Consider the following 26,776-nt stretch of genomic DNA (forward strand, 5'->3'; position numbering starts at 1 on the left):
CCCCAAATCACATGCAGATCAAAATGTCTACCTCTTAGCCCTGAATATATTTAAAGATTTAACCTTCACAATTCTCTGTAATACTGAGTGCCTAAGATTAATACCCCTCAGATGAAATTTCTCATTTGCTAAATTTGTGGTTCCCTTATTCTGCAATGATGCCATCTTCCCCCTTAAGATCCTTTGTTTCAGAGAATTTTGTTTCAATAGGGCATTTCTACTTCATTAATTGCCAGTACTTTTCTCAAAGGCAATTCTCTTTTCAAATCTTTCTTGCTGCAGTATTATAATAATGCTGCAATTTCCAACAAGCCTCCTGCTACAGTAGAACTAATCTACAAGACAAAAAAAAGAACCTGTTTAAACTTCATCACCTCAGCTCTAAATCCAAAGTTGCTCCAACCTCTGTTACTGAGCTGCAGCATGCAGACAAGGCTTGCATGTGCACACATTCATAGTTTCTATCATCATTGACTCATTCAATGAAGTACATGGCAGAACGGTCCTTGCACTAAAAATTAATATCTTGTATCAACCCATCTCCGCTGCACCACACTGCTTCCTAACAATCAAGGTTCACTGAGGCCCTGGAAAATGTGATCCATTTTCCATTTCAGCAGCCAATTGTCAGTAAAGACACAATGATTAAATTCATCACCATCTTCTGACACATCACCACCTTTGACTATCTGAGAAAGAATATTTAAAGACCAGAACCTCCAATTTGACACAAAGTTCACAGTCCATCAGGCAGGCATGATCCTTCCCACCTGCAAAGCAATATGGTATGACAGGCATCTCAAAGGTACTACTCATGCCACTTCCACAATGCTGTCCAAATCCACAGGGAAGATAAGAAAATCAACGTCAGCATCCTCTCCCAAGCCAACATCAAAGTTGTAGCTAACTCAACCAGCTTCAATGGGCTGGCTATATCATTCATATGCCAGATTTCCAAGAGATGTTTTGCTTTGATCTCTATCACAGAGAGAGATAACCAGGTCAGGAAACTCAGGTGAATAAGCCTCAGTGAAAAGAAATATAACATTCTCACTGACCTGTGGGAATGTCTGGCCCATGGCCAATTAAGATGGAGAAGCAACATCCAAGTGGGCACTGAGAATCTTGAGACTGTTCACTGGGAGCATGCAGAAGCCCAGCAAAACTGTACAAGGACTGCAGGACCTCCCATTCTGGCCACCCATATGCCCCATCTACCTATTCCACCTGCAGAAGACTGATGCCATATTGGCATCAGTCACCTCAGAATTGGAATAGAGTTTATCCTCAACCCAAAGGAAATATCTGAGGATCTGCTGTTGGTACCCAATTGTTCTTCAAATCAAGAGCATTCTCTAAAATGTTGCTGATGGGGTAGAAATGCTGGGGTTGATGAAAAATATGCCACCATCAAGGTGTGATAGATTTGGCAGAATTCTTTGTTGAAAATGAAAATCACCCACCCTGTGGCACAAATTTTACTTGTTTGTTATCAGCACAAGGCTAAATGTTATCATGCCCTGCTATAGTCACAGACTACTTCACTAACTGTGGAGATGCAAACAGAACTGAATGCTCTGCAATCCTCAAGGAACATCCTCAATTCTGACCATTTATTGGAGGGAGACTGCGTTTTCCAAGCTTGTTTTATCAGCAAACTTCAGCAAAAGTATGTCACAGCATGGAAAACAAGCTCCAGCGATCATAATCACCTCCTTTTCTGTGTTGTGTTAGGTACACAATCTAATCTGTGGCAAGTTTGCCTCTCCATTCCCAATGACTTCAGTTTTGCTTGGACTAAAGAGCAGGCAATTTCATCTCCACAATTTGGCTCCGAAGGCTAATAAGCTTTGGAAGCAAGTGGTCCTGAGAAAACCCAAACTGAGCATTGACAAGCAAGTAAATGGCAAGTAAATAATGTTTGATCACACTGCTAATGATCCCTTACAGTACTTTGCTACTGACTGATGACAGCATGTTGGATTTGCAATTGAGTTGATGTTTTGATCTATCTGAAGTACAAGCATGACATTTTTTAACCAATGTGTTGATTTTGGACCTTGTTCAAATTGCTTAAAAGCAAAGCTGGTATTGGAACAAGACTTGGTTTCAGCTGGGTACAGAACAATTTTATCCTACATGAAGTAACTATATCTAGTACATTTAGCCATTTATTGATGTCATGTGAAGTGAATTACATTGGCCAAAGACTGGCTTCTATGATGGTGGGAAGATTATAAGGCTGCTAAGACTAAAAGGTAGATCATCCACTGTACTTCTGGTTATAGATAGTCGAAAATGTTTTCCTTCTACTGAGCTCCACCTTTGTCAAGGATAAGGGATAGATCCTCTTCACATTCGTTTCTTTATAATCCACCACAAGTAGCTGTGCCAATAATCAGATTTCTTCGTTGTTTTTAGACATAGCCACTTCACTCATCAAATGGTCAGTAATCTTGAGGCAGAATTTTACCAAGCTACCACCTCATTATTGCTACTACTCCAGGAATGTTTTACTATGCATTGGCCCATTGGGTTTTTTTCCCCTGAGTTGAATGAAACAGACTGCAGGCACAATATTATAGATTGCAGTGAAATTTTTTTTTGTCATTGCTGATGGCCTCCAGGGCTCCATGGATGACCAGTTTTGAGCCATTAGGCTAGTTCAAAATCTTTCCTATATAGCAATGTAGGGCAGTGTCAATGTGAAGATGTGGTCACTCCAACAAATACTGGCACAGATTCTGAGCTAGCGCAGTTACAGCCAATCTTATGAGCACTGAAATAACCCCAAGGGAACACCATGTCTCCTTACCAATTTTGGTCCACCTTCCAAATGATGCTCAAATGCAGTGGAAACATACACTACATCAGTGAATGATGCCCTACCCAATTTTTAATTTGATGTATGATGCAATGAAACCTATGAAGATGGTTCCCAGGCACTCATTCTTCATTGTGCCTAGGAGTCCTCTTACCAAAACAAGAGAATGATAACACAACGGTCTAGGATACAGGACTGAAAGGTTTTCACTTTGCAAGTGCAACCTTGGCAAATCTGATTGGGTTTTGAGACTGCTCTAATTTTGGCATGTCAGAAGACGTCAGTGAGCACGACTGGCTGGGTTTTGTTAATTAATAACTACATTCTAAAAGGAGCCCTTGGAAAGTGACCATATTACAATAAAATCTTTCAATCTAAAGCACCTATGAAGATGAGGGACAAGATGGCCATGATAAATAGTTAAACAACTTCCCAATCTACGTGAGGGAGAGGAACAACCAAACTGTTAGCCTGATGGTTGAGAAAATACCAGAATCTATAATGAACTTAGCAGAGTCATACGGGTTTATGAAAACTAATCTACTGAAGTCCTTTGAGGATTCATCAAATCAAGTGGAAGCTGTATTTGAATTTAAGGTTTTGATGGGGCCTCACACAGGTAGTTGGTGAATACAGATGAAGCCAGAACTGGGGATAATATACCAGCATGAATTTCAACATTAAGCAACCAATGTCTGGTAATCTACCAAACAGATTTTATAACAATTCCGTGTTTTCAGAATTAGCAGTACCAACTCTTCAGTCTAGTTTGTTTAATTAACCAAAACTAAATTCTATGTTTGCTATGATGGGAATTCAATTTAGAACCTCAGAGCATTAATTCAACTTCTGAAACTGGTTGTCTACTGGATTATAAATCCAGCCCAGAAAGATGACCGAGTGATCGTACCGAGTGTAGAACTTGGTCAAAAGAAATCAATAAATTGAGAATTGTGCCTTTTTGGATACCAAAGCTGAAAGTTGCACAATGTGCCACACTGTCAAATGCAATTTATTAATCCCATTGCAATTCTACAGATTAATAGTGATACAGAACCCAAAAGAGTGCCAATGAAATCACGTGTACAGCAAATAAAATAGTGAAGCAATGTGATTAATAGTCAAGTGTTACTTGTGTGTTAAAAAGCCAATGTAGTAGAAGTTACAATAAATGCATCATTTCATCTTAGACCACAGCAAGGCAAGTTTGTCATAAAATCTTACTGTTGCAGGAGACTCCAAACAGACCACAGAACTGGTGATGGTGGCGGCAGAGGAGGGAATGGAACAGTCAACATTTCAGGTCAAGACTCTGCATCAGGACGGAGTGGAGAGGGAAGACTTGACAACAGAACAGGTTTGAATGGAAACACAGTTAAGTATTCATACCCCAAATGCCACCAATAACTGATCGGCTCTGGAGGTGAGGCACAATTAAGCAAAACTCAGATTTGTAATACATAATGAAAAGTGATTGAATGAAAGCCTCTTTCTTCACCAAATATAGGTCACGACAACTACCTCGGCATTATACTTATTATTTGAAGTTAAGCATTTGAGCCTCAAACTGAACCCAAGCATTAAAATGAAAATGTATTTAACAGGTATCTGTCTATACAAGTGTAATTGAGAGTACTTTAACTATGACACATTACTGAACCCTTCTGCTGCTGCTGGTAGTCCACCTATTACATTAATATTAAATAATCTGGTCTTTTATTATTACATTGGTGATCCATAACTTCCAAACCCAAGATCTCATAACAAGTAATTATAGCCAAGAAATAGCTTGTGACATTTTGATCCCGATGGTTATAGAAACATTGCAGTTATTGAAAAACTGCATACATTTTGCATTATACAATAACAAGATTGTAACCTTTCTGGGGTTGGGATGCTCTTGAAGCAACCACTTAGTGTTAATTATTTCATTGTCCACCATCATTCACAACGAGATGTTGTAATATTGCAGAACTTTGATCTCACACGCTTATAGGACTGCTTAGCTGCGTCAACTGCATGCTGGTTTTGCTATTAGCACTGACTTATTCTCATGTTCCAGCTTCATTATGGTGGCACTTTTTTTTAAAAAGGTGCATCAGGTGCTGTTCCCAGCATGCCTTTCTGCACTCATTGAAGTAGGATTAATCCCTGGCCTGATTATAACAATGAGGGATTATTCTAGGCCATGAGGTAACAGATGTACACTTCTGCTGCTGCTGGTAGTCCACAATCCTTCATTGCTGTTGAATTCTAATTTGCCAAATGTGATCAGAGTTTACTGCATTTAACACAATAGTGCTATATGAAGTATGCCAGTGGTGTGAAGATGTAATGTGACTGTCTCCACATGGACTGAGGTGGTTCACTTCTACCATTGCTGTCAAGGATCAATGCCTCTGCAACAGGTAAACTGTTGAGAGAGAGGTCAGGTAGGTTTCCCTAATCTCGATCCATTCACTTCTGCAAACCAGTAGTTCTGCCCTTCAGGACTAGGCCAGCTCAGGCAGCTTCAGTGCTACCAAGCACTCCTGGCAATAGATATCGAAATCAACCATTGAGCCTCCGCTACTTTCAGTGCTGCTTCCAAGTGTCACTCAGTATGGAGCAATACCAATTCATCAGCTGAGGAAAGAAGGGGAGATACAATTAGGAAGAGGCTTCCTTGGCCATGTTTGACTTCAGATCCCATGAAGTCTCATAACATGAGATCAGTGTTGAATCATCTCAAGGCTACCCCCTCTGCTTGTATGCTACTGAACAGTCTCATTTCTGAGGAAGACTTTGCAATGTTGATGGTACAGTCAGCAAACATGCTGTTTGAACTTGGTGCCTAGGGCAATGCCAGGTCATCATTTTGTTTTAAACATAGTGACAACATTATGAACAAGTGGCTTACGGGGCCAGTTCAGGCCAGTCAACAACTCTGATGGGTCTCCACTTGCATTTAGACCAGACCAAATAAGTATGACAGATTTCTTTTAAGGGGCATTAGTGAATCAGATGAGTTTTTACAACAATCCAGTAATTGCGGCCATTTAAGACTAGTTTTCATTTTCCAAAATTTCAGATTATTCATTCAATTCAACAGCTGCTATGATGGGACTTGAACAGGCCATTTGATTGTTAGACTTGGCCTCTAGATTATCAGTCTGGTAATTTAACTAGTGTGCCATCATTATATCAATATTACAATAACTCATGGGTGTGCAAGACAATTTCCAAATGACAAAACTGAGTCATAGTGAACTCCAAGACAGACAATGGACTTCAAGATGTAGGTAGGTTGACGGAATAGGTACATAGTTGGCAGATGAAATCTAATGCTGTGAAATGCAGACTGTTTAATCTGTGGGAAGGATGATGTGCAATATTCAGTCATGGCACAATTTTAAAAAGGGATAAGATCGATCTGGGAATATTTGTGCAAAATGCATTGAAAGTAGCAGGGAAGGTTGAGAAATAATTAAAACACATGGGATCCTTTTACTCTCCACCTCTACCTCTAAGGGCAAGAGCAAGTATCTCATTGTGAATCTTTACAAAGAAATAAACTAAACTACAACTGGATTACAGTGTCTAGTTCTGGGGACCACACAAATGCTCAAGTATAGAGGAGATTTACCAAAAGGATTCCAGGCCTAAGGGACTTCAGTTTGTGAATATAGATTGGAGAGGCTGGGGTTCTCCTTAGAACAGAGAAAGTTACCAGAGTATATTAGGAAGGCATTTAAAATTCATGGACAATGCATAGAGAGAAACTTACCACTGGAAAAGGGATCAAAAATTGGAGGTCGTAGAATGAAAGCGATTGGCAAAAGAACTAAAAAAAAGTGATGCGGAAAGCTGAAAAAAAAAGCTGGACAAGTATCAGAAAGAACCCACAGATCTCTGGGATGAAAGCAAGTGAATGGAACTAACTGATTTGCCTGACAGGCCAAATGGTTTGCTTTTGTGCTATAAACATTGTGATTCTGTGACTAAAAAGGATAAAGCAAATGCAATGAATAATTAGTGGAATGTGGCAAGGAATAACTGATGGTTTCAATCAAATCATCAATATAGTGAGCATGTGAAATATAGTTACACACATGTCCTTACCTGTACACTTATGTCACCAAGTTCTGTTCCAGTGTCAATAACATTTAAAATAAATCTAAACAGACCTTAAAAAGGGAACAGATTCAACGTGATTACTGCCAAAATTACATGGTAACACTTTTTTTCATCATTGTTCAGAACAAAATGTAAAATCCAAACAACGATTTCAGAAAGGAACAAAATCTTTATTCCCCCTTCTATTTTCCCTGAAACACCCACTTTTTTGCAATGGGAATATTCACTTGAAAAAGTTTTTCCAGATATTCTACAACTTTCAAAGATGAGCATTCATCTTGCAAGTTAGTGCCCCCTTACATAGATAAAAAGAACCTAACCGATTCAGCAAAGCACATTAAATGCATCAGACAACACCATCCAGTAGGCTGATCCAAATGGAAGGCAATATGAAAGATTTAATATTGTGAAATTGCTCCTAGTCAGCCTTGTCAATTACTGAATGGTAATATGATTGACAGATAAAGCAAATGGTCATATACAGTTTCTGGGGTGGGGGCTAAAAATCAAAAATAATTTTTACACAATGCATTATTGTAGGTTAACTAGAAATGAAGAATAAACTATTGAAACTGTCAAAAAATAAATAAAAATAGTACTCACTGGAGACGCCCAACAACTTGGCAACATCAGTTGAGAAAACAGATGTCAATTAAAGTTTTAGATATAATCTTCTGAACTGAATGCACGTGAACCAAACAGCCAAAGGTTTTCTAAAAGTTTACAAGTCACTGCACATGTACTTAAATACTTTCATGTTATACTTGCATATGAACAGCTGAAACTTGTATCCCATGTTCTATTAATATTTACAGAGCAACCAAGTCAAAAGAGTCACCATTGAGAGAGACAAGGATCGATATAACAGGAATGAAAAGTAACAGAATGACCATGTAAACATGGAGTACATAAATGACAATTTTTTTTAACGTACTTGAAAGTTCCTGGTTCACTTACATTTATTATTCTTTTTGCGAATGGACAAAATTCACTTGTCATTACTGCTGTTTTCCCCAGTGTCCCTCAAAAAGGAATGACTTGAACAACTTTTCCACTGATTTTATCCTAACATTCTTTCTCCCACACCACCTCCAAACACTGGCCAACATCTGTTATCCTGATATTTTTGTCTCAATCCCTCGACGTTCCAGTAACAAAGCATCCTTTCAATTCAACCTCCAGTATCTGATGCAGCTTGGAGATAACATAGCTCCCAATAAATAACTGAGAACATGAAACCCAATGTCTTAACTGGAAGACGTACAAGCAAGTAAACAAAAAGGGTCAAGGCACTGCAGAGGTGTTGTCAAAAATAGATGCCAAGCCCAAGAAGTGCCACTTTGAAAAAAGGACAGCTCTGAATTCTCCAGCTATTATTGTTTAGGTCCACATTAAAATTCTAGTGGTCAAATGCCTATTTTCAGGTAATAACCAGAGTCCTATATTTCGCTCAGAATAGGGGTCAGATGCATTTCATGTACACGGACCATGGCACATACCACAGCAAAATTGGCATGTTTCCATTTGTGCCCAATTGCTGCCCATAACCTCAAGCTTCCCTCTATTTCACCAGGCATAGATTAGAGAACTGGGTCAGATTTCATCCATAGTGTTGTCCCAATCAATACACTTATTGGAAAAAAAGATGGGATCTTTGGTACTGGTAAACATGCTCTGTTTGGCACAGAGGTAAAAAGGGCAAATGCAGTAAAAGTCACAATTCATGAACCCAACATCTACATCTCTCCCTCCCCATATACATTAGTGAGTCAAATAATGTTCTTTGGTCAATAACTTGCTTTCCTGTTTTGACTGGAGCAGGAAAGCAAGTTATTGACCAAAAAACACAATTTGACTCGTACTTCCAAGACATAGATGGCGATTTGATCCACCAAGTGCATGTCCGTTCTCTGAGCAATCCATTCTCTCACTTATTTCTCCAATTACAGGTTCTCACACGTGCCCATTAATGGCACCACCACCTGCTTTACCCTCCTACACTAGTGGGCAATTTACAGTAGCCAATTAACCTAATAATCCACGTCTTTGGAATGAGAGGGGAAACCAGGGCACTCAGGGGAAACCCACCCAGTCACGGAGCATTTGCAAACTCCATACAGAAAGCTCTTTAGGATGACATCCAGATTGCCGGAGCAGTGAGCTGCATTACCTACAGCACCATTGCGCCAATCCTGCATTGACCCTTGATGAGGATTTTATCCATGGTCAAATAAGCTAATGACATTCACATTTCAATCTCAGGCAAGAACAAAGCCAGCATGGTGGTTACTCTTAATTTCCAGTCTCTTACTTGAAAGCAAGGAGAAAGCAACATGAAGGAAATGAGAAACGTTCTCCAGAACTCCAGCATTGCCAATTTTGAGCTAATGGCTTTCAAAAAATGCTTCATCTTCCACGCAGCACTTCCAATATTATTGCAAGGTGAGGAATTCAGCATGCAAAGACTACCAACTGCAAGCCTCAATCCTATCACGTTGAGTACCAAACAATTACCGAAATAGGATTGGACAAGTAATTAACCCATGATATATTTTAACTGCTGCTTCAATGATATTAAGCAAGACAAAAAACTGCAATGTAATAATGAATAATGTCATATGTTGCCATCTTAAATATGGGCATGCAATCAGCAACTGAAAAATAATTAGAATTGGCCATAGTGAATATTTCTAAAAAGAAAAACAACGATTGATCCAAAACATCTGATTGCAACTCGTCACGAAAAGGTGGTTAATTTTATCGCTAACGAACCAAGATCATAAATGTTCAAGATCATAAAAGTTCAAGATCATAAAATAGTTACGGTCCAGCATTTATTGGGAAGATATTTTGCTGTAGACATTCTGTAAGGTGGTCAAAAACAGTGCACTACTCTGTACTAAGTATCTGTGCATTAATTTAACCAAGGATAAGTTGGTGGAAAACAGAAGGACATGGTGACGTTGCTTTCTCACTATGCATTTTGAGCAATACTACCCAACAAATTAATCTCACAATTCCAAAGGTTGCTTTGAGGTTGATCTAAGCCAACAATTTTACCATTTTGCTGTTGCACATGGTGGTGTTTCTGATACCGAATTTGGTCCATCAACTAAAGTTTGCTGGGGTTAACTATTCTAGTGCCCTTCCATCCTTCACATATAATTATTTCAAATTATTCCAACCTCTACTTGTACATAGATTCAGAAAACAGCAAATTATTAAATATTTACATGACCAAAATCAAATCACAATGAGAAACTGAAATGTCATATCTCCACAAGTAGTTAATCTACATAGAAATACCTGAAAATATCGAATTTAAAATTGAAAAGATCAATTTCTTCAACTAAACAGGTAACACACAAAGGCATAATTTAGATTGGCTGCAACTCACCATGCTCCATTGCAAGATCTGGTTGGTACTCCGGAAACTGACCTTCAGAAGGAACACTGATAGTTCTGCGTAGCAGCCTTGCCCTACATGACTCTGCTCGCCGTTCTTGCAGCAATAACGGATGAATCTGGAAAAAAAATACAATACAAGATTTTTCAAACCCAGCAGAGAATAAATACCCATGGACACCCTGATTGAAATATCTTCATCTGCCAACGAAGTCATTAAATTTTCAAAGCATTTTCATCTGACTTGCATTGAATGATATCAAAAGTCCAACACATTTTAATTACAAATGCATCAAATCCAAAAGTTTGTCAATTGAAAGGCAAGCTCAAAACTAAATGCATCACACAAGACATGGCCACTTAAGAGCTGGCTTCATGTTTTGAATGAGAGTAGAGAAATAATTGAAGCTTAGCTATTAATAAGCAAAAAACAGTTTATGGCTCAGACTTGATCTCTTCATATAGGTTCAGTAGGTAACTATTGGTTCATTTTGAAGAAGCGGTGGATAAAATGCCAAGGACAATGGAACAGCTTCAGAAAACCATATTTCCTCAAAATTAGGTTTTCAAGTGACATCAAGTGCTAGGGTTTAGCTGTTCATTTTATAAACCTGCATTTTCAATTCCATGATTTCTTTTTCCATAGCCAATACCACAAACTTCAATTCCCAGTCACCACCACATATTTAACACCAAGATGAACCCTATGATCATACAGCCTTGATGATGACGTGAATATTCCCACTACACACTTTTTCTGCACCTTTGTTACCTCTAGACTTGACAACTGCAACACACACAGGAGCCTGACCCACTATCATGGGAAATTTCAACCTACTCATTGATTAGATGAAACAAAACTGGCAAGGGTAGCATTGGTGAAGAATTGAAGTGCAGCAAAGTTCATTTCTTAGAACATTATATTACGGTATCTACCCAGGAACAGGCAGTTTTAGATTTGGTCATGAGGAAGGATTCACAAGAGATCTTGTGGTTAAAGATCCCCTGGAAGGTAGTAGCCATAATATGACAGGATTCCAGATGCAGTCTGAGGGTGAACACCAGAGGACCAAAACTACTGTCTTCACTCAAGGGTAATTATAATGGTATGAAGGTGGAGTTGTTTAAAGGTGAACTGGGAAAATAAGATAGACAAGTCAATAGATGAACAGTGGCAGATACTCAAACAGCAAGAATTTATCCCAATTAGAAAGAGGGATTCCTTGAGGAAAAAAACAAAACAATCTGTGATTAGCAAAGGAGGTCAAGGATAAATGTTAAATTGAAAAGGGCATACAAAGTAGCATGAGCCGGCAGGAGGCCAGAAGTTTTTAGAATCCAACAGCAAAAGACTAGAAGTTCATAAGGAGGTAGAAAATTGATTGTGAGAAAACATGCATTTTCAAAACAAACATTAAGAGTTTCTATGGATACATAAATAGGAAGACAGCAGCTGAGGCAGGTGTAGAGAACAAGGCTGGTGAATTAATAACAGGAAAGAAAAATGGTAGACATGTTAAATCTTTGTTTGCAGTCTTTACACTGCAAATACCTCCAAAATAACAGGTGGGCTAACTTCAAATAACAGGGAGGAGCTTGTAAAAATCCCAATCACAAGAGACAAATTATTAGGAAAAATTCCCAGAGCTAACAACAAATTGCTGGGACACTTTGGCCTGCACCAGAGGCTTTTTAAAGGAAATGGCAGAGACAGTAGACCCATTGGTTGAAGATTTTCAAAACTCACTAAATTCCCCAGAAGATTGGAAAACAGCTCATGTGACCCCATTGTTCAAGGGAGAAAGACAGAAGGCAGGGAACTGTAGGCCAGTTAGTTTAACATCTATTGGTGGCAAAATGCTAGAGTCAATAATGAAAAGAGGAAGTAACTTACCATTTAGGAAAGCTTAATATAATTAAACCTAGTCAACACGATTTTATGAAAAGGTAAATTCTTTGATATGACAGGGAAAGTTGATCAGAGGTGAAGTTGTAGATGGTATATTTAGATTTCCAGAAGGCATTTGACCTTGTGCCACACAAGAGGTTGGTGCACAAATTAAGAGGCCAAGGTATTGGAGGAAGTGTGTTAGTATGGATTGAAAAAAATAGCTGTCACATAGAAAACTGAATAAATGGCTACAGGGATGTAACTCGTGGAATACCCAAAGGATCAGTTCTTGGCCCTTGAATGTTTACTTTATATACTAATAACCTGGAGGAAACAAGAAATACAAGGTTTCCAAGTGAATCTCCGGAATTCTCAGCCCCATAGAAAGCATCCTATCTGGATGCATCATGGCAACTGCTCTGCCCAGGACCGCAAAAAACTGCAGAGAGTTGTGGACACAGCCCAGCACATCACAGAAACCAGCCTCCCGTCCTTGGACTCTGTCTTTACCTTTCACTTCCCTGGTGAAGCAGCCAGCAGAATCAAAGACCCCACCCACCTGGGTCATTCTCTCTTCTCCCCTCCTCCATCAGGCAGAAGATACAGGAGCCTGAGGGCACATACCACCAGACTTAAGGACAGCTTCTATCCCACTATGACAAGATTACTGAATGGTTCCCTTATACGATGAGATGGACTCTTGACCTCACAATCTACCTTGTTTGACCTTGCACCTTATTGTCTACCTGCAATGCACTTCCCTGTAGTTGTGACACTTTACTCTGTATTCTGTTATTGTTTTTACCTGTACTACTTCAATGCACTCTGTACTACCTCAATGTAACTGCACTGTGTAATGAATTGACCTGTACAATCAGTATGCAAGTCAAGTCTTTCACTGTACCTCGGTACAAGTAACAATAATAAACCAATACTCAACCAACCACCCACCCTTCCCCCCAAAGAAGGGTGGTGGTGGTCAGATCACCAGGATATATTTAAAGTGGGAAAAAATATTTGAGATCAGAATCAGATTTATTATCACTGTCTTATATGACATGAAATTTGTTGTTTCACAGAAGCAGTACAGTGCAAAGACAATTACTGTACTTCTGTACATTTGACAATAATAAACTAGTATAATTACAAAATAAGTGCAGAAAAGGAATAACAAGGTAGTGTTCATGGACCATTCAGAAATCTGACGGAGGAGGGTGAAGAAGATGTTTCTAAATCATTGAGCGTGGGTCTTCAGGCTCTTATACCTCTTCCCCAATGGTAGAACCGTGAAGAGGGCATGTACCAAATGGTGAGGGTCCTTAGTGATGGATGCCACCTTTGAAGTGCCACTTCTTGAAGATGTCCTCGATGGTGCGATCCCGTGCATTGGAACCGCCATACGGGGGTGGGGGGGGGGGGGGGTTGGTGGTGATGCAAACAGTCAGAATGCTATCCACCATGCATCTATAAAAGAGTCTTTGGTGACAGACCAAATCTCCTCAAACTCCTAACGAAGTCAAGCCACTAGCATACCTTCTTCATGATTGCATCAACGTATTAGGCCCAGGATAGATCCTCTGAGACGTTGACACCCAGGAACTTGAAGCCGCTCACCCTTTCCACTGCTGACCCATCAATGAGGACTGGTGTGTGTTCTCCCAGCTTCCCCTTCCTGACATCCACAAGCAACTGCTTGGTCTTGCTGACATTGGGTGTGAGGTTGTTGTTGCGACACCATTCAACAGCCGATTTATCTCACTCCTGTTCGCCTCTCGTCACCATCTGAGATTTTAATCAAGTGGTGTCATCTGCGAATTTATAGATGGCATTTAAGCTGTGCTTTGTCACACAGTCAGAGCAGTGGGCTAAGCACGCATCCTTGAAGGTACGCCTGTGTTGATCGTCAGTGAGGAGGAAATGTTATTACTGATCCATAATTGACTGTGGTGTCCCAATGAGGATGTTGAGGATCCAGTTGCAAAGGGAGGTACAGAGGCCCAGGTTTAGAAGCTTGGTGATTAATACCGAGGAGATGATGGTATTGAATGTCAAGTTGTAATCGATAAACAGCAGCCTGACGTACTGTATATTTTGCTGTTGTCTTGGTGCTCCAAAGCAAAGTGGAGAGGCACTAGCACAGAAGAGTTCAGGCCAGCATAGATCAGTCATGATCATATTAAAAGGCAGGCATGCTCAACTACATGTTATGGAGGCCTATCCTACTTTGTTTTCTTTTGTGTACTGTTATTCTGCACTCCATGATTAAGGCCAGCTAAAACTCTGCTAATATCTTAATGTACACCACTCATTCTCTCATCACCCATATGCTCACTGACCTATATTCCATTTAGACCATAAGACATGGGAGCAGAATTAGGCCATTCAGCCCATCAAGTCTGCTCCACCATTCGATCATGGTGGATTTATTATTCCCCCTCTCAACCCCATTCTACCTTCTCCCCATTACCTTTGACATGCTTACTAATTAAGAACCTATCAACCTCCACTTTAAATACACCCAATGACTTAGCCTCCACAGCCATCTGTGGCAATGAATTCAAGATTCGCCACCCTCTGGCTAAAAAAATTCCTCCTCATCTCTGTTATAAAGGGACATCCTTCTATTCTGAGGCTGTGCCCTCTGGCCCTATAGACTCTCCTACTACTGGAAACATCCTTTCCACATCCACTGTATCCAGACCTTTCAATATTCAGTAGGCTTCAATGGGCCCCCTCTCTCCACCCCCCCCCCTTAACTCCAGCAAGTACAGGCACAGAGCCATCAAACACTCGTGTTAACCCTTTCATCCCCAGGATCATTCTCATAAACCTCCTCTGGACCCTCTCCAACACCAGCACGTCCTTCCTTAGACATGGGGCCAAAAATTGCTCACAATACTCCAAATACAGTCTGTCCAACATATTATAAAATCTCAGCATTATGTCCTTGCTTTTATACTCCAGTCCTGTCTAAATGAAAGCTATCATTGTATTTGCCTTCCTTACTACTGACTCAACCTGCAAGTTAACCTTTAGGAAATCCTGCACTAGGACTCGCAAGTCCCTTCGCATGTCCAATTTCTGAATTCACTACCCATTCAGAAAATATTCTATGCCTTTATTCCTTCTACCAAAGTGCATGACCATAACTTCCTTATGCTGTATTCCCTCTGCCATTCTCCCAACCTGTCCAAGTCCTTCTGCAGACTCTGCTTCCTCTACCTGCCCCTCCACCCATCTTTGTATCATCCACAAACTTGGCCACAAAGCCCTCGATTCCATCATCTAGATCATTAACATACAACATGGAAAGCAGCAGACCCAACACCAACCCCTACGGAACACCACTAGTCACCAGCAGTCAACCAGAAAAGGCCCTCTATTCCCACTTGGTCTTCTGCCAATCAGCCGAATTTTCTATCCATGCTAGTACCTTTCCTGTAATACCATGGGTTCCTATCTTGTTTAGCAGCATCACATGTGACACCTTGTCAAAGGCTTCTGAAAATCCAAGTAAACATCCACTGACTGTCTATCCTGCTTGTTACTTCCTCAAAAGAAGCTTGGATCGATACTTGGAGCTATGATGTGGTGGCCATTACGGAGACTTGGATGGCTCCGGGGCTGGAATGGTTGATTCAAGTGCTGGGTTTTAGATGTTTCAGGAAGGACAGGGAGGGAGGCAAGAGAGGTGGGGGAGTGGCACTGTTGATCAGAGATAGTGTCACGGCTGCGGAAAAGGTGGACGTTGTGGAGGGATTGTCTATGGAGTCTCTGTGGGTGGAGGTTAGGAACAGGAAGGGGTCAATAACGGTGCTGGGTGTTTTTTTATAGGCCGCCCAATAGTGACAGGGTTATTGAAGAGCAGATAGGGAAGCAGATCCTGTAAAGGTGGGAGAATAACAGAGTTGTGGTGATGGGGGATTTTAATTTCCCAAACATCGATTGGCATCTCCAGACAGTGATGGGTTTAGATGGGGTGGAGTTTGTTAGGTGTGTTCAGGAAGGGTTCTTGACACAGTATGTAGATAGACCTACAAGAGGAGAGGCTGTGCTTGATTTGGTATTGGGAAATGAACCTGGTCAGGTGTCAGTGGGTGAACATTTTGGTGATAGTGATCATAATTCTATCTCCTTTACGTTAGCACTAGAGAGGGATAAGAACAGACAGGCTAGAAAGGTGTTTACTTGGAGTAAAGGGAATTATGAGGCTCTCAGGCAGGAAATTGGGAACAGATGTTCTCTGGGAAAAGTACAGAAGATATGTGGCAAATATTCAGGGGATATTTGTGTGGAGCTCTGAACAGACATGTTCCAATGAGACAGGGGAGTCATGATAGGATACAGGAACCGTGGTGTACGAAAGCTATAATAAATCTAGTCAAAAGGAAAAGAAAAGCATACAAAAGGTACAGAAAGCCAGGTAATGTTAGAGATCTGGATGAGTACAAGGCTAAAAGGAAGGAACTTAAGAAAGAGATTAGGAGAGCCAGAAGGGGACATGAAAGGACCTTGGCGGGCAGGATCAAGGAAAACCCCAAGGCGTTCTACAAGTATGTGAAGAGTAAGAGGATGAAATGCAAAAGGATAGGGCCTATCAAGTGCAGCAGTGGGAAAGTGTGTATGGATCCGGAAGAAATAGCGGAGGTACTTAATGAATACTTTACGTCAGTATTCACCACGGAAAAAGATCTGGGGGCTTGTAGTGGGGGCTTGTAGTGGGGACTTGCAGTGGCCTGAAAAGCTTGAGCATGTACATATTAGAAAAGAGGTGGTGCTGAAACTTTTGGAAAGCATCAAGTTAGATAAGTCGCCGGGACCGGATGAGATGTATCCCAGGTTGCTGTGGGAGGTGGAGGAGGAGATTGCGGACCCTCTGACGATGATCTTTTTTGTCATCCATGGAGACGGGAGAAGTTCCGGAAGATTGGAGGGTTGCAGATGTTGTTCCCTTATTCAAGGAGGGGAGTAGGGATAGCCTAGGAAATTATAAACCGGTGAGTCTTACCTCAGTGGTTGGTAAGCTGATGGAGAAGATCCTGAAAGGCAGGATTTATGAACATTTGGAGAGGTATAATATGATTAGGAATTGTCAGCATGGCTTTGTCAAGGGCAGGTCCTGCCTTACGAGCCTGATTGAATTTTTTGAGGATGTGACTAAGCACATCGATGAAGGGAGAGTAGTAGATGTAGTGTATATGGATTTCAGCAAGGCGTTTGATAAAGTACCCCACGCGAGGCTTATGGAGAAGGTGAGGAGACATGGGATCCAAGGGGACATTGCAGTGTGGATCCAGAACTAGCTGGCCCACAGATGGCAAAGAGTGGTCGTTGAGGGGTCGTATTCTGAGTGGAGGTCAGTGACCAGTGGTGTACCTTAGGGATGTGTACTGGGACCCTTACTATTTGTGACTTTTATAAATGACCTGGATGAGGAAGTGGAGGGGTGGGTTAGTAAGTTTGCGGATGACACGAAGGTCGGGGGTGTTGTAGATAGTTTGGAGGGCTGTCAGAGGTTATAGAGGGACATAGATAGGATGCAGAGTTGGGCTGAGAAGTGGCAGATGCAGTTCAACCCAGAAGTGTGAAGTGGTTCATTTTGGTAGGTCAAATATGACGGCAGAATATAGTCTTAATGGTGGGACTCTTGGCAATGTGGAGAATCAGAGGGATCTTGGGGTCCGAGTCCATAGGACACTCAAAGCGGTGGCGCAGGTTGACTCTGTGGTTAAGGCGGCATATGGTGTATTGCTCTTCATCAATCGGGGAATTGAATTTAGGAGCTGTGAGGTATTGTTGCAGCTATATAGGTCCCTGGTCAGACCCCACTTGGAGTACTGTGCTCATTTCTGGTCACCTCACTACAGGAAAGATGTGGAAGCCATAGAAAAGGTGCAGAGGAGATTTACAAGGATGCTGCCTGGGATGCGGAGTATGCCTTATGAAAGCAGGTTGAGGGAACTCGGCCTTTTCTCCTTGGAGAGACGGAGGATGAGGGGGGAACCTGATAGAGGTGTATAAGATGATGACAGGTATTGATAGGGTAGATAGTCAGAGGCTTTTTCCCCCAGGGCTGAATTGATGGCCACAAGAGGACATAGGTTTAAGGTGCTGGGGAGAAGATATAGAGGAGATCTCAGGGGTAAGTTTTTTTAAACTCAGAGAGTGGTAAGTGTGTGGAATGGGCTGCCGGAAATTGTGGAGGAGGCTGATACATTAGGGTCTTTCAAGAGACTGTTAAATCGGTATATGGAGCTGAGTAAAATAGAGGGCTATAGGTAAGCCTAGTAATTTCTAGGGTAGGGACATGTTTGGCACAGCTTTGTGGGCCGAAGGGCCTGAATTGTGCTGTAATTGTTCTATGTTCTAGATTTGTCAGGCAAAATCTCCCCTTAAGGGAACCATACTGACTTCAGCCCATATTATCATATGCTTCCAAATACCCCAGTACCTCATGCTCAATGATGGACTAACATCTTACCGACCACTGAAGTCAAGCTAACAACCACTTAACTTCTTGTCTTTTGCCTCCCTCCCTTCTTAAAGAGAAGAGTGACATTTGATTTTCCAGTCCTCTGGAACCATTCCTGACTAGTAATTCTTGAAGATCACTACTAATGCCTCCAATCTCTTCAGCTATGTCTTTCAGAGCCCTAGAATGTAGTCAATCCAGTCCAGGTGACTTATCCACCCTCAGCCCTTTCAGCTTCCCAAGCAACTTCTCTTTAGTAATAGTGACGACAACCCCTGACTTGTTTGAATTTCTGTCATTTTGGTGGTGTCTTCCAGTGAAGACTGACACAAAATACCTATTCAGTTAGTCTGCCATTCCTTTGTTCCCCATTACTATTTTTCCCCAGAGTCATTTTCCACTGGTCCAATGTCCACTTGTCTCTTTTAGTCTTTACATATCTGAAAAAACTTCTGGTATCCTCTTATATTATTAGCTAGTTTATCTTCATATTTCATCTTTTCTCCCCTTACTGCTTTTTTTAGTTGCCTTCTGTTGTTTTTTTTAAAAAAGCTTCCCACTAATTTTTGCAATATTGTACGCCTTCTTTTGCTTTTATGCTGTCTTTGACTTCCCTTTAATCATTTTGTATATACTTTTTTTTTGCACTATTTGTACTTGCACAATTTATTTTTGTTTTTTTGTTTATTGTATGTCCTCTATTGTGAGAGTCTGGAGGAAACAATGTTTTGTTCTGCCATGTTTTTATAGCATGGATGAATGACAAAGTAACTTGAACCTTATTTTCCCCCCCTCCCAAAAACATTTATACTTGCAAATCCACCAATAGGCTTGCCACACCCAGTTTCAATAATCTTCACTACCATTAGCACAGTTTGAAGTCATTGCTCCAAATTCTTCAAGGATTGAGACAGTTCTAAAAAGCAGATATTATCATCAGATGAATGTGGTCAAAAACTAAGCTCCATGTCAATCATGACCAAGTGTGTAAACTGTCTGGTTCAGGCTCAGGCCACATTGAGTAGTCAGAACTGTGTGGAGGGCCAAAGCCATACCTAAAAGGTGTTTTCATATTCTTCCTACAGTTAAGAAATTGGTTCTTATATACACAGGTTTCTTAGCATACCTTTAAAAATTGCATAAATAACATAGCAAGTAGTGAACTCAAATGGTACATTTGCTTTTATTATAAGAACAAGGAAATTGTACAGTAGCTCTGCAGGACTTTGACACTTCACACAACATTCCAGCTGTATTATCTTTCCTTGGGTGCAGAGAATATACTTGCTTTGAGAGAATGCAGCTTGGACTCAAGAGATGAGATGATTGTCCTAGGAGTAAAGATTGTATATAATGAGCTTGTATAACTCTACAGTTCAGCAGATTACTATGTTCAGATTGAAATACTCAAAGAATAGATTTGCTCAGGCTGGAGAGTCTGATTGGCAGCCTCTCCCTGATCCAGAGATGCAAATTTGTACTGACGACGAATAATACCTGCCAGATAACACTGGATGCTCAGTCAATTGAATACAATTCCAGCGTGAGGCTGAGATGTTTTTGGGGATAATGGGAGCAAGATCAGGAAATGGACAGTGTAATATGATCTACAATGGTGCCACTGAATAACTGAACAAGCTCTGGGAGCTTGTTGTCCAACTCTTGCTTTTACGCCTTGCATTTAGGGTTTATCATGTTCTACTTAGTTATCAATTCTGAAATGCAAAAAATATTATACATTTTTTGTTAATCTTTGCACTGTTAGAGAAATTCTGAATAATCTGACATGCTTTGTTTAAATGCAAGTGTCTAAAAATATATACAATTTTATTATTTAAATACATTGTTGGAAAGGTGTGCTGGGAGATAATGGAGACAAGTAAATATCCTCCTGGATCCTTGCTCGAAGGCAGAATATGACAGCCAGATGGAGAATACTAGTCTAATATAAAAATGAAAAGAATGCTTGTGCCAGAGTTTAGTTACTCTATTCCTCCCTCCCCTCTGTGCCCAGCTTCCCCCCCCCCCCCCACCCTACTACTGACTTGCTGCCTGGGCTATGAAAAAAATCAATTTAATACATCTTCCATCCAAGGAAGAATTCATCAAGGACCCACAGCTATATTTAGGACCGAAATATTTAAACTTCATCAATGGCACTCACTAACATTCTACATAACATCTAAAGTTGTTTCTCCCCAACTGATAGTCCATTAAACATTCCCTCTAACAATTTTTGCAATGCTACCTAAACCTAGATACATATTTGCACATGGCAGTCAACACCCTCAAACTTAAAATAAAGGAAATACCAGAGTAACAGGCCATTCAATCCTATGCTTGCACCAACATTCAATAAGATCTGACTGTAACCTCACCTCCCCAATTTTCAATTCTGCTAACAATTACCAATTTTCCAAATGTAAAAAATTAGTGCACATATTACAAAAGTGTATCTAAGAATCCTCTGCTCTATTTAAAATTTGCTTTTTCCCCCTACCAAATTCAAATTTACCCAAGATCTCCATCTAGCAGATCCTTGTCCATTCCTCAACCTGTTTTCCTTTGCAGCCTCCTATCCCCATTCACAACTTACTTTCCTTTTTATCTTTGTGTCATCGACAAATTCAGCAACAATATCTTTGGTGCCTTCATCCAAGTCATTTATACAAATTGCAAAAAAGTTATAAAATTGAAAACCTTTATACAGAGTACAGAAATTCACCAAAATAATTGGCATTCCTTACGGCAATCAGCTTTCACTAAATGGTTCAGTAAATGTCACCATAGCAGACATTCTTACTATGCACTTTTACATTCGGTCCCAAAAGATGCCAGGATCAATGCTTTTGTACACAAGGATGTCATTGCAGTATTTTTGACATTTCCTGCTTACTTGAGTTTTGACTGGAAACATGCAACATTTTAAAAACAACAATTTTCATGAAAAAAATTTTAAGACAACAAATTGAGCTGGTCCCAATATGAAACAGCACAGGATTAATTAGTTCCCTTGAGTATTATGGTATTATTGCTAATATGCCTGCATCTGCCAGAATAGATACCCTTACTTCCACAGAATGAAGCCTAGAAGCCTCCAATCAAGCTGCTAATATCACTTTAAACTAAGCTTTTACATACCTCCTCTTTATCCAGCAACAGCAACTGACCATCTGTGACAATACAAAATTTGGTGTTCCATATTGCACGCTCATAATGCGATCTTCCACAAGATATTCTGTGTGTAGGTGGACCTCTTATATCTGAAAAAGAAAGCACAATTCTAATATTACAAGGAAGATTGCCCAAAATGAAAAATATATACTGTAGTTTCATGAGAAAACTGACCTTGCAGCTATTTGTTTCAAGTTTTTTTGGGGGGGCGGGGGGGTTGGTGGCGGGAGTATCTGTTTTCACTTCAAAATTACTATTTTATTTGGGGACTAAAGCAAATTCAGACAAGTGATACAGTCTTCCTCTCAAGGCATGCATTTTTATTGAGAAGGCAATAGGAAGGGTTGAAGCCTGTTGTACTGGAAGCCAAAGAAAAATCAAGACAAATGGATTATCCATAATCAGTTGCCATTAAACAGAAAAAGGCCATCATCACATGTTATCATTTCACAGAAAGAACAAGTTGGAGACAAAGGACTACAGATGCTGGAATGAAAAAGCCTGACACTCAAAGGACTCAGCAGGTCAAGCAGCAAAGTTGGAGCATTAAGCTGTGTGATGAGATTTATGGAGGAGGAACTTCAGATACAACTTCATAGGAGCACAAGTTAAATGGAAACCATCAATAAAGTAGACAAAAAAAGATGGCAACACAGACAGTGAAAGAACTCTACTGCCACCTTAACTTGTCAATGGCCTGGACTATGATTCATGAGAGGGCGGGGGGGGGGGGGGGGGGGGCGCGGTTGCAGTGGCGCTGCTGGTGAAGTTGAGAAAGATAATTTGCCTATAAGGCTCATGAAAGTGTTGCTTTCACCTCTTCCAACACGAGACTCTGGTAGCTTTGGTCACCAGGTAGGCTGATCAACCAAGCACATGAAAGAATTGGAGGCACTGTGGCACAACAGGTAGAGCTGCCATCTAACAGCTCCAGCACTTCAGGTTCAATCCTGACCTCTGGTGCTATGTGTGTGAAGTTTGTACAATGAGTACCAGAGCTTCCTCCAGTTTCCTCTCACACTGGCCACTGTAAGTTTCCTGGTATTTATGTGTTAGAGTCCAGGGAGACAAGTGAAAATGTGGGGAGAATAAAATGGGTGCTTGATTTCTCAGTATGGACTCAGTGGGCTTCCATAGCTATGATTCTAATTCAAGATAAAATACCGGTGGGGGGGAGTTTAGCTAAGGATTTGCATTTATGCAGTATCAAAACTATAATAGATACAAAATATTTATATTCTGAGGAACAGCATCTCCACATGTATAAAAATAGTTTTCTAGAGCCAGGGAATGTGCACACAAGCAAATCACAACTCATTGTTAGAAAGAGATGCTATTAACATGGCTTCATTTTTATAAATGAAAGAACTTTTTACAGGGTGATCAGACACAAAAGTTGAAGTTCACATCATCTTACAGATTCAATATTGACTGCATTTCCAAAGACTCAAAACAGGACAATTAGCAAATCACCTAACTTAATGAACACAAGTTACTATGCTGTTTTGCCTTGTGAACATTTCATTAGTTGAATCAGGCCTTTTCTCCAGATGTGTTATGGACCAGACAGCATTGACCCAGGCAACGTTGCTCCCAACCTGGCTGATCTAGCAAAGTCCCCCTCAAACATCTAGGAACGGGAGCTGCTGAATTAGGATGGTGAACCTATAGACCAAGGCAACAGAATCACACCTCATTAACAACATGTTAGACTTCTCCATCACTTATAGAACATTACAGCACAGTACAGGCCCTCCAGCCCATGATATTGTACTGACATTTTACCCTGCTCCAAGATCTATCTAACCCTTCCCTCCCACATAGCCCTCCATTTCTTTAATGTGGCTATCCAAGAGTCTCTTAAATGTCCCTAATGTATCTGCCTCCACAACCTCTGCCAGCAGTGCACTCCACACATCCACCACAGAAAAAACCTTTTATCACTAGTATCAAAAAGTGCATCACTTCACTTTTCTGGGTTGAACTCCACCTGCCACTTCTCAGCCCAACTCTGCATCCTATCAATGTCCTGTTGTAATCTACAGCAAACTTCTACACTATCCACACTGCCACCAACCACTGTCATCAGCAAACTTACTAACCCACCCTTCCACATCCTCATCCAAGTCATTTATAAAAATCACAGCAGTGGTCCCAGAACAGATCCTTGCAGAATACCACTAGTCACTGACCTCCAGGCAGAATATGCTCCATCTACCACCACCCTGTGTCTTATGAGTAAGCCAATTCTGAATCCACACAGCCAAGTTTCCCTGGATCCCATGACTCCCGACTTTCTAAATGAGCCTTCCATGAGGAACCTTAAACACCGCACCAAAATCCATAAACACCACATCCACTGCTCTATCTTCAATGTGCTTTGTCACATCCTCAAAGAATTCATTCAGGATCATGAGGCACGACCTGCCCCGCACAAAGCCATGCTGACTGTCCCTGATCAGCCTATGCTTCTCCAAATGCCAATAAATGCTGTTTAAGAATCTTCTCCAGTAATTTGCCCACCACCAAAGAAAGACTCACTGGTCTGTAATTCCCAGGGTTATCCCCACTTCCTTTCTTAAACAAAGGAACAACAATCACCACCCTCCAATCATCTGGCATTACTCCTGTGGCCAATGAGGACACAAAGATCATTGCCAAGGGTGCAGCAATCTCTTCTCTCGCTTCCCATGATAACCTTGGATATATCCTGTCCAGCCCCAGTGACTTATCTACCCCAATGTTTTTCCAAAAGTTCCAGTACATCCTCTTTCCTCACATTGACATGCACTAGCATATCAGCCTGTCGTATGCCATCCTCACAAACATTTTCCCATGATATCAAGGGTAGTCTCTGTGCTGCTACCTCAGTTCTGGAGACCCAGGTTTAATCTTCGTGCAGATTAATAGTAAAAAGAATCAAAAGGGAGTTGATAGGCACTTGTCAGGAAGAACAAGTTGCAAAGGTACAGGGATAAAAGGATTTCTCCTCTAAGCCATCATGGAGCAGATGGGCTGAATGGCCCCTTCTGTCACAACAAGAACTACTCACTGAAAACTGACACTAAACAGATTAGATACCAATAGCTAGAAGAGCAGACAACATCTTGGGGTTTGGGCTCTAGAACTAGACACTTTCAGCTAAATTGTTCCAATACAGGTCCAACACTGATATCTACCAGACCAAACCAAGTACTGTTCACAAAAAGCAGAACACTATCATTTCAGTTAATTACTACCTAGCCTATACCCAAAAGAGATGAAAACAATCATCATAATTTCCAATAGCAGTCACCAATCTTTTGAGTTTTTGCAGGACTACTCAACTCCAGACCTTATCACAGCTGAAGTCCAAGCATGAAGAGAGTGCAAACAACCTTTGCTATAAAAAGGTAGTATTTTACTGGGTGTGACATCAAGGAGACCTGGTAAAACTGAAGTTACTGGGCACCAAGGGTTGGAGTCAGAATCAGATTCATCACTGACATGCATCATGAAATTTGTCGTCTTGGGGCAGCAGTTCCGTGCAAGACAAAAATTACTACATTACAAAAATAAATAGTGCAAGAGAAGAATAACAAGGTAGTGTTCATGGACTGTTCAGAAATCTGATGGTGGAGGGGAAGAAGCTGTTCCTGAAACATTGGGTGTGGGACTTCAGGCTACTGTACCTCCTCCTTGAAGATGCCCTCAATGGGGGGGGGGGGGGGGGGGGGGGGGTGGAGGGGGAGGGTTGTGCCCACAGAGCTGGATGAGTCTACAACCCTCTGCAGCCTCTTGTGATCCTGCACATTGGAGCATCCACACTAGGCAGTGATGCAACCAGTCAGAATGCTCTCCACCGTACATGTGTAGAAATTTGCAGGAGTCTTTAGTGACATACCAAATCTCCTCAAACTCCTAATGAAGTAGAGGTGCTGGCATGCCTTCTTTGTGATTGCATCAATGTGTTGGGCCCAAGATAGATCCTCTGAGATGTTGATGCTCAAGAACTTGAAGCCTCTCAGCCTTTCCACTACTGACCCCTCAATGAAGACTGATGTGTTCTCCCAACCTCCTTTTCCTGAAGCCCACAATCAATTCCTTGGTCTTGTTGACATCGAATGCAAGGTTGTTGTTACAACACCACTCAACCAGCCAGTCTCTACCTATCAGGATAGAGATAACTTGTACAAGACTGTTGTGATCATTATTGGTCCCAAACCTTAAGACTACCACAGGAGTTCCTGTGGGCAATGACCTGGACCCAGCTATCTTCAGCTGACTTTAATTCAAACTTAACATTAGAAATAGTGTTATTTACTGATGATTGCAGGAGTTTGCATATTCATTCTGTGAACATATGGGTTTCTGCCATCCCAAGACATGCTGGCAAGTTAATTAGCCTGATGTGGCTAATGCAAGAGTGAGAGAGTCTAACCATCCATCCTTCATATTCAACTGCATTACCATTACCAAGTCTCTCCTTCCCAATCATCCTGGAAAAGGAAGGTATCACCATTGACAAGAAACTCAACTAGACAACATGCTGTAGCTAGAGGAGGTATCCTGTGGCTAGTGACTCACCACCTCGCACACAAGCTTAGAGTTTTTGGAGCTGCATTTTCTCGATGTCATTCATAAAAATGCAGCCTGGTTGATTGTAACCCTAACATGCATTCCCACAAGGGACATGGAACACTGCTATTACATGTTCCCCCTTGAAGTCACACATCATACAGACTTAAAATATGGCCAGTCACTGGTCAAAATGCAGGAACTCACTCTCCTATAGCACTGAAAATATCTTCACCTGAACAAGTTCAGGAGTTCACCACCATCAAGTGTAATTGGGAATGAATAATAAACAGTGGTCTTGGTAGCAATGCCCACATCCTGGAAAGTAATTAAGTAG

The 26,776-nt window shown here is 41.0% G+C and overlaps 1 protein-coding gene across 1 annotated transcript in view; it reads right to left on the minus strand.

The window, feature by feature from the left end:
- Positions 1–569: 569 nt before the first annotated feature.
- Positions 570–26,776, minus strand: part of si:dkeyp-72a4.1 (uncharacterized protein LOC100148058 homolog) — a 66,267-nt gene continuing 40,060 nt past the window's right edge. Inside the window, exons 2-5 of the mRNA XM_052037446.1 lie at positions 21,850–21,971; positions 10,338–10,464; positions 6,926–6,990; positions 570–689 (exon numbers count right to left, since the gene is read on the minus strand). Coding sequence (XP_051893406.1) covers positions 570–689; positions 6,926–6,990; positions 10,338–10,464; positions 21,850–21,971 — 434 coding nt within the window. The remainder of the gene's footprint in view (positions 690–6,925; positions 6,991–10,337; positions 10,465–21,849; positions 21,972–26,776) is intronic.

This window comes from Pristis pectinata, chromosome 23, assembly GCF_009764475.1.
Source record: "Pristis pectinata isolate sPriPec2 chromosome 23, sPriPec2.1.pri, whole genome shotgun sequence".
Classification (NCBI taxonomy): domain Eukaryota; kingdom Metazoa; phylum Chordata; class Chondrichthyes; order Rhinopristiformes; family Pristidae; genus Pristis; species Pristis pectinata.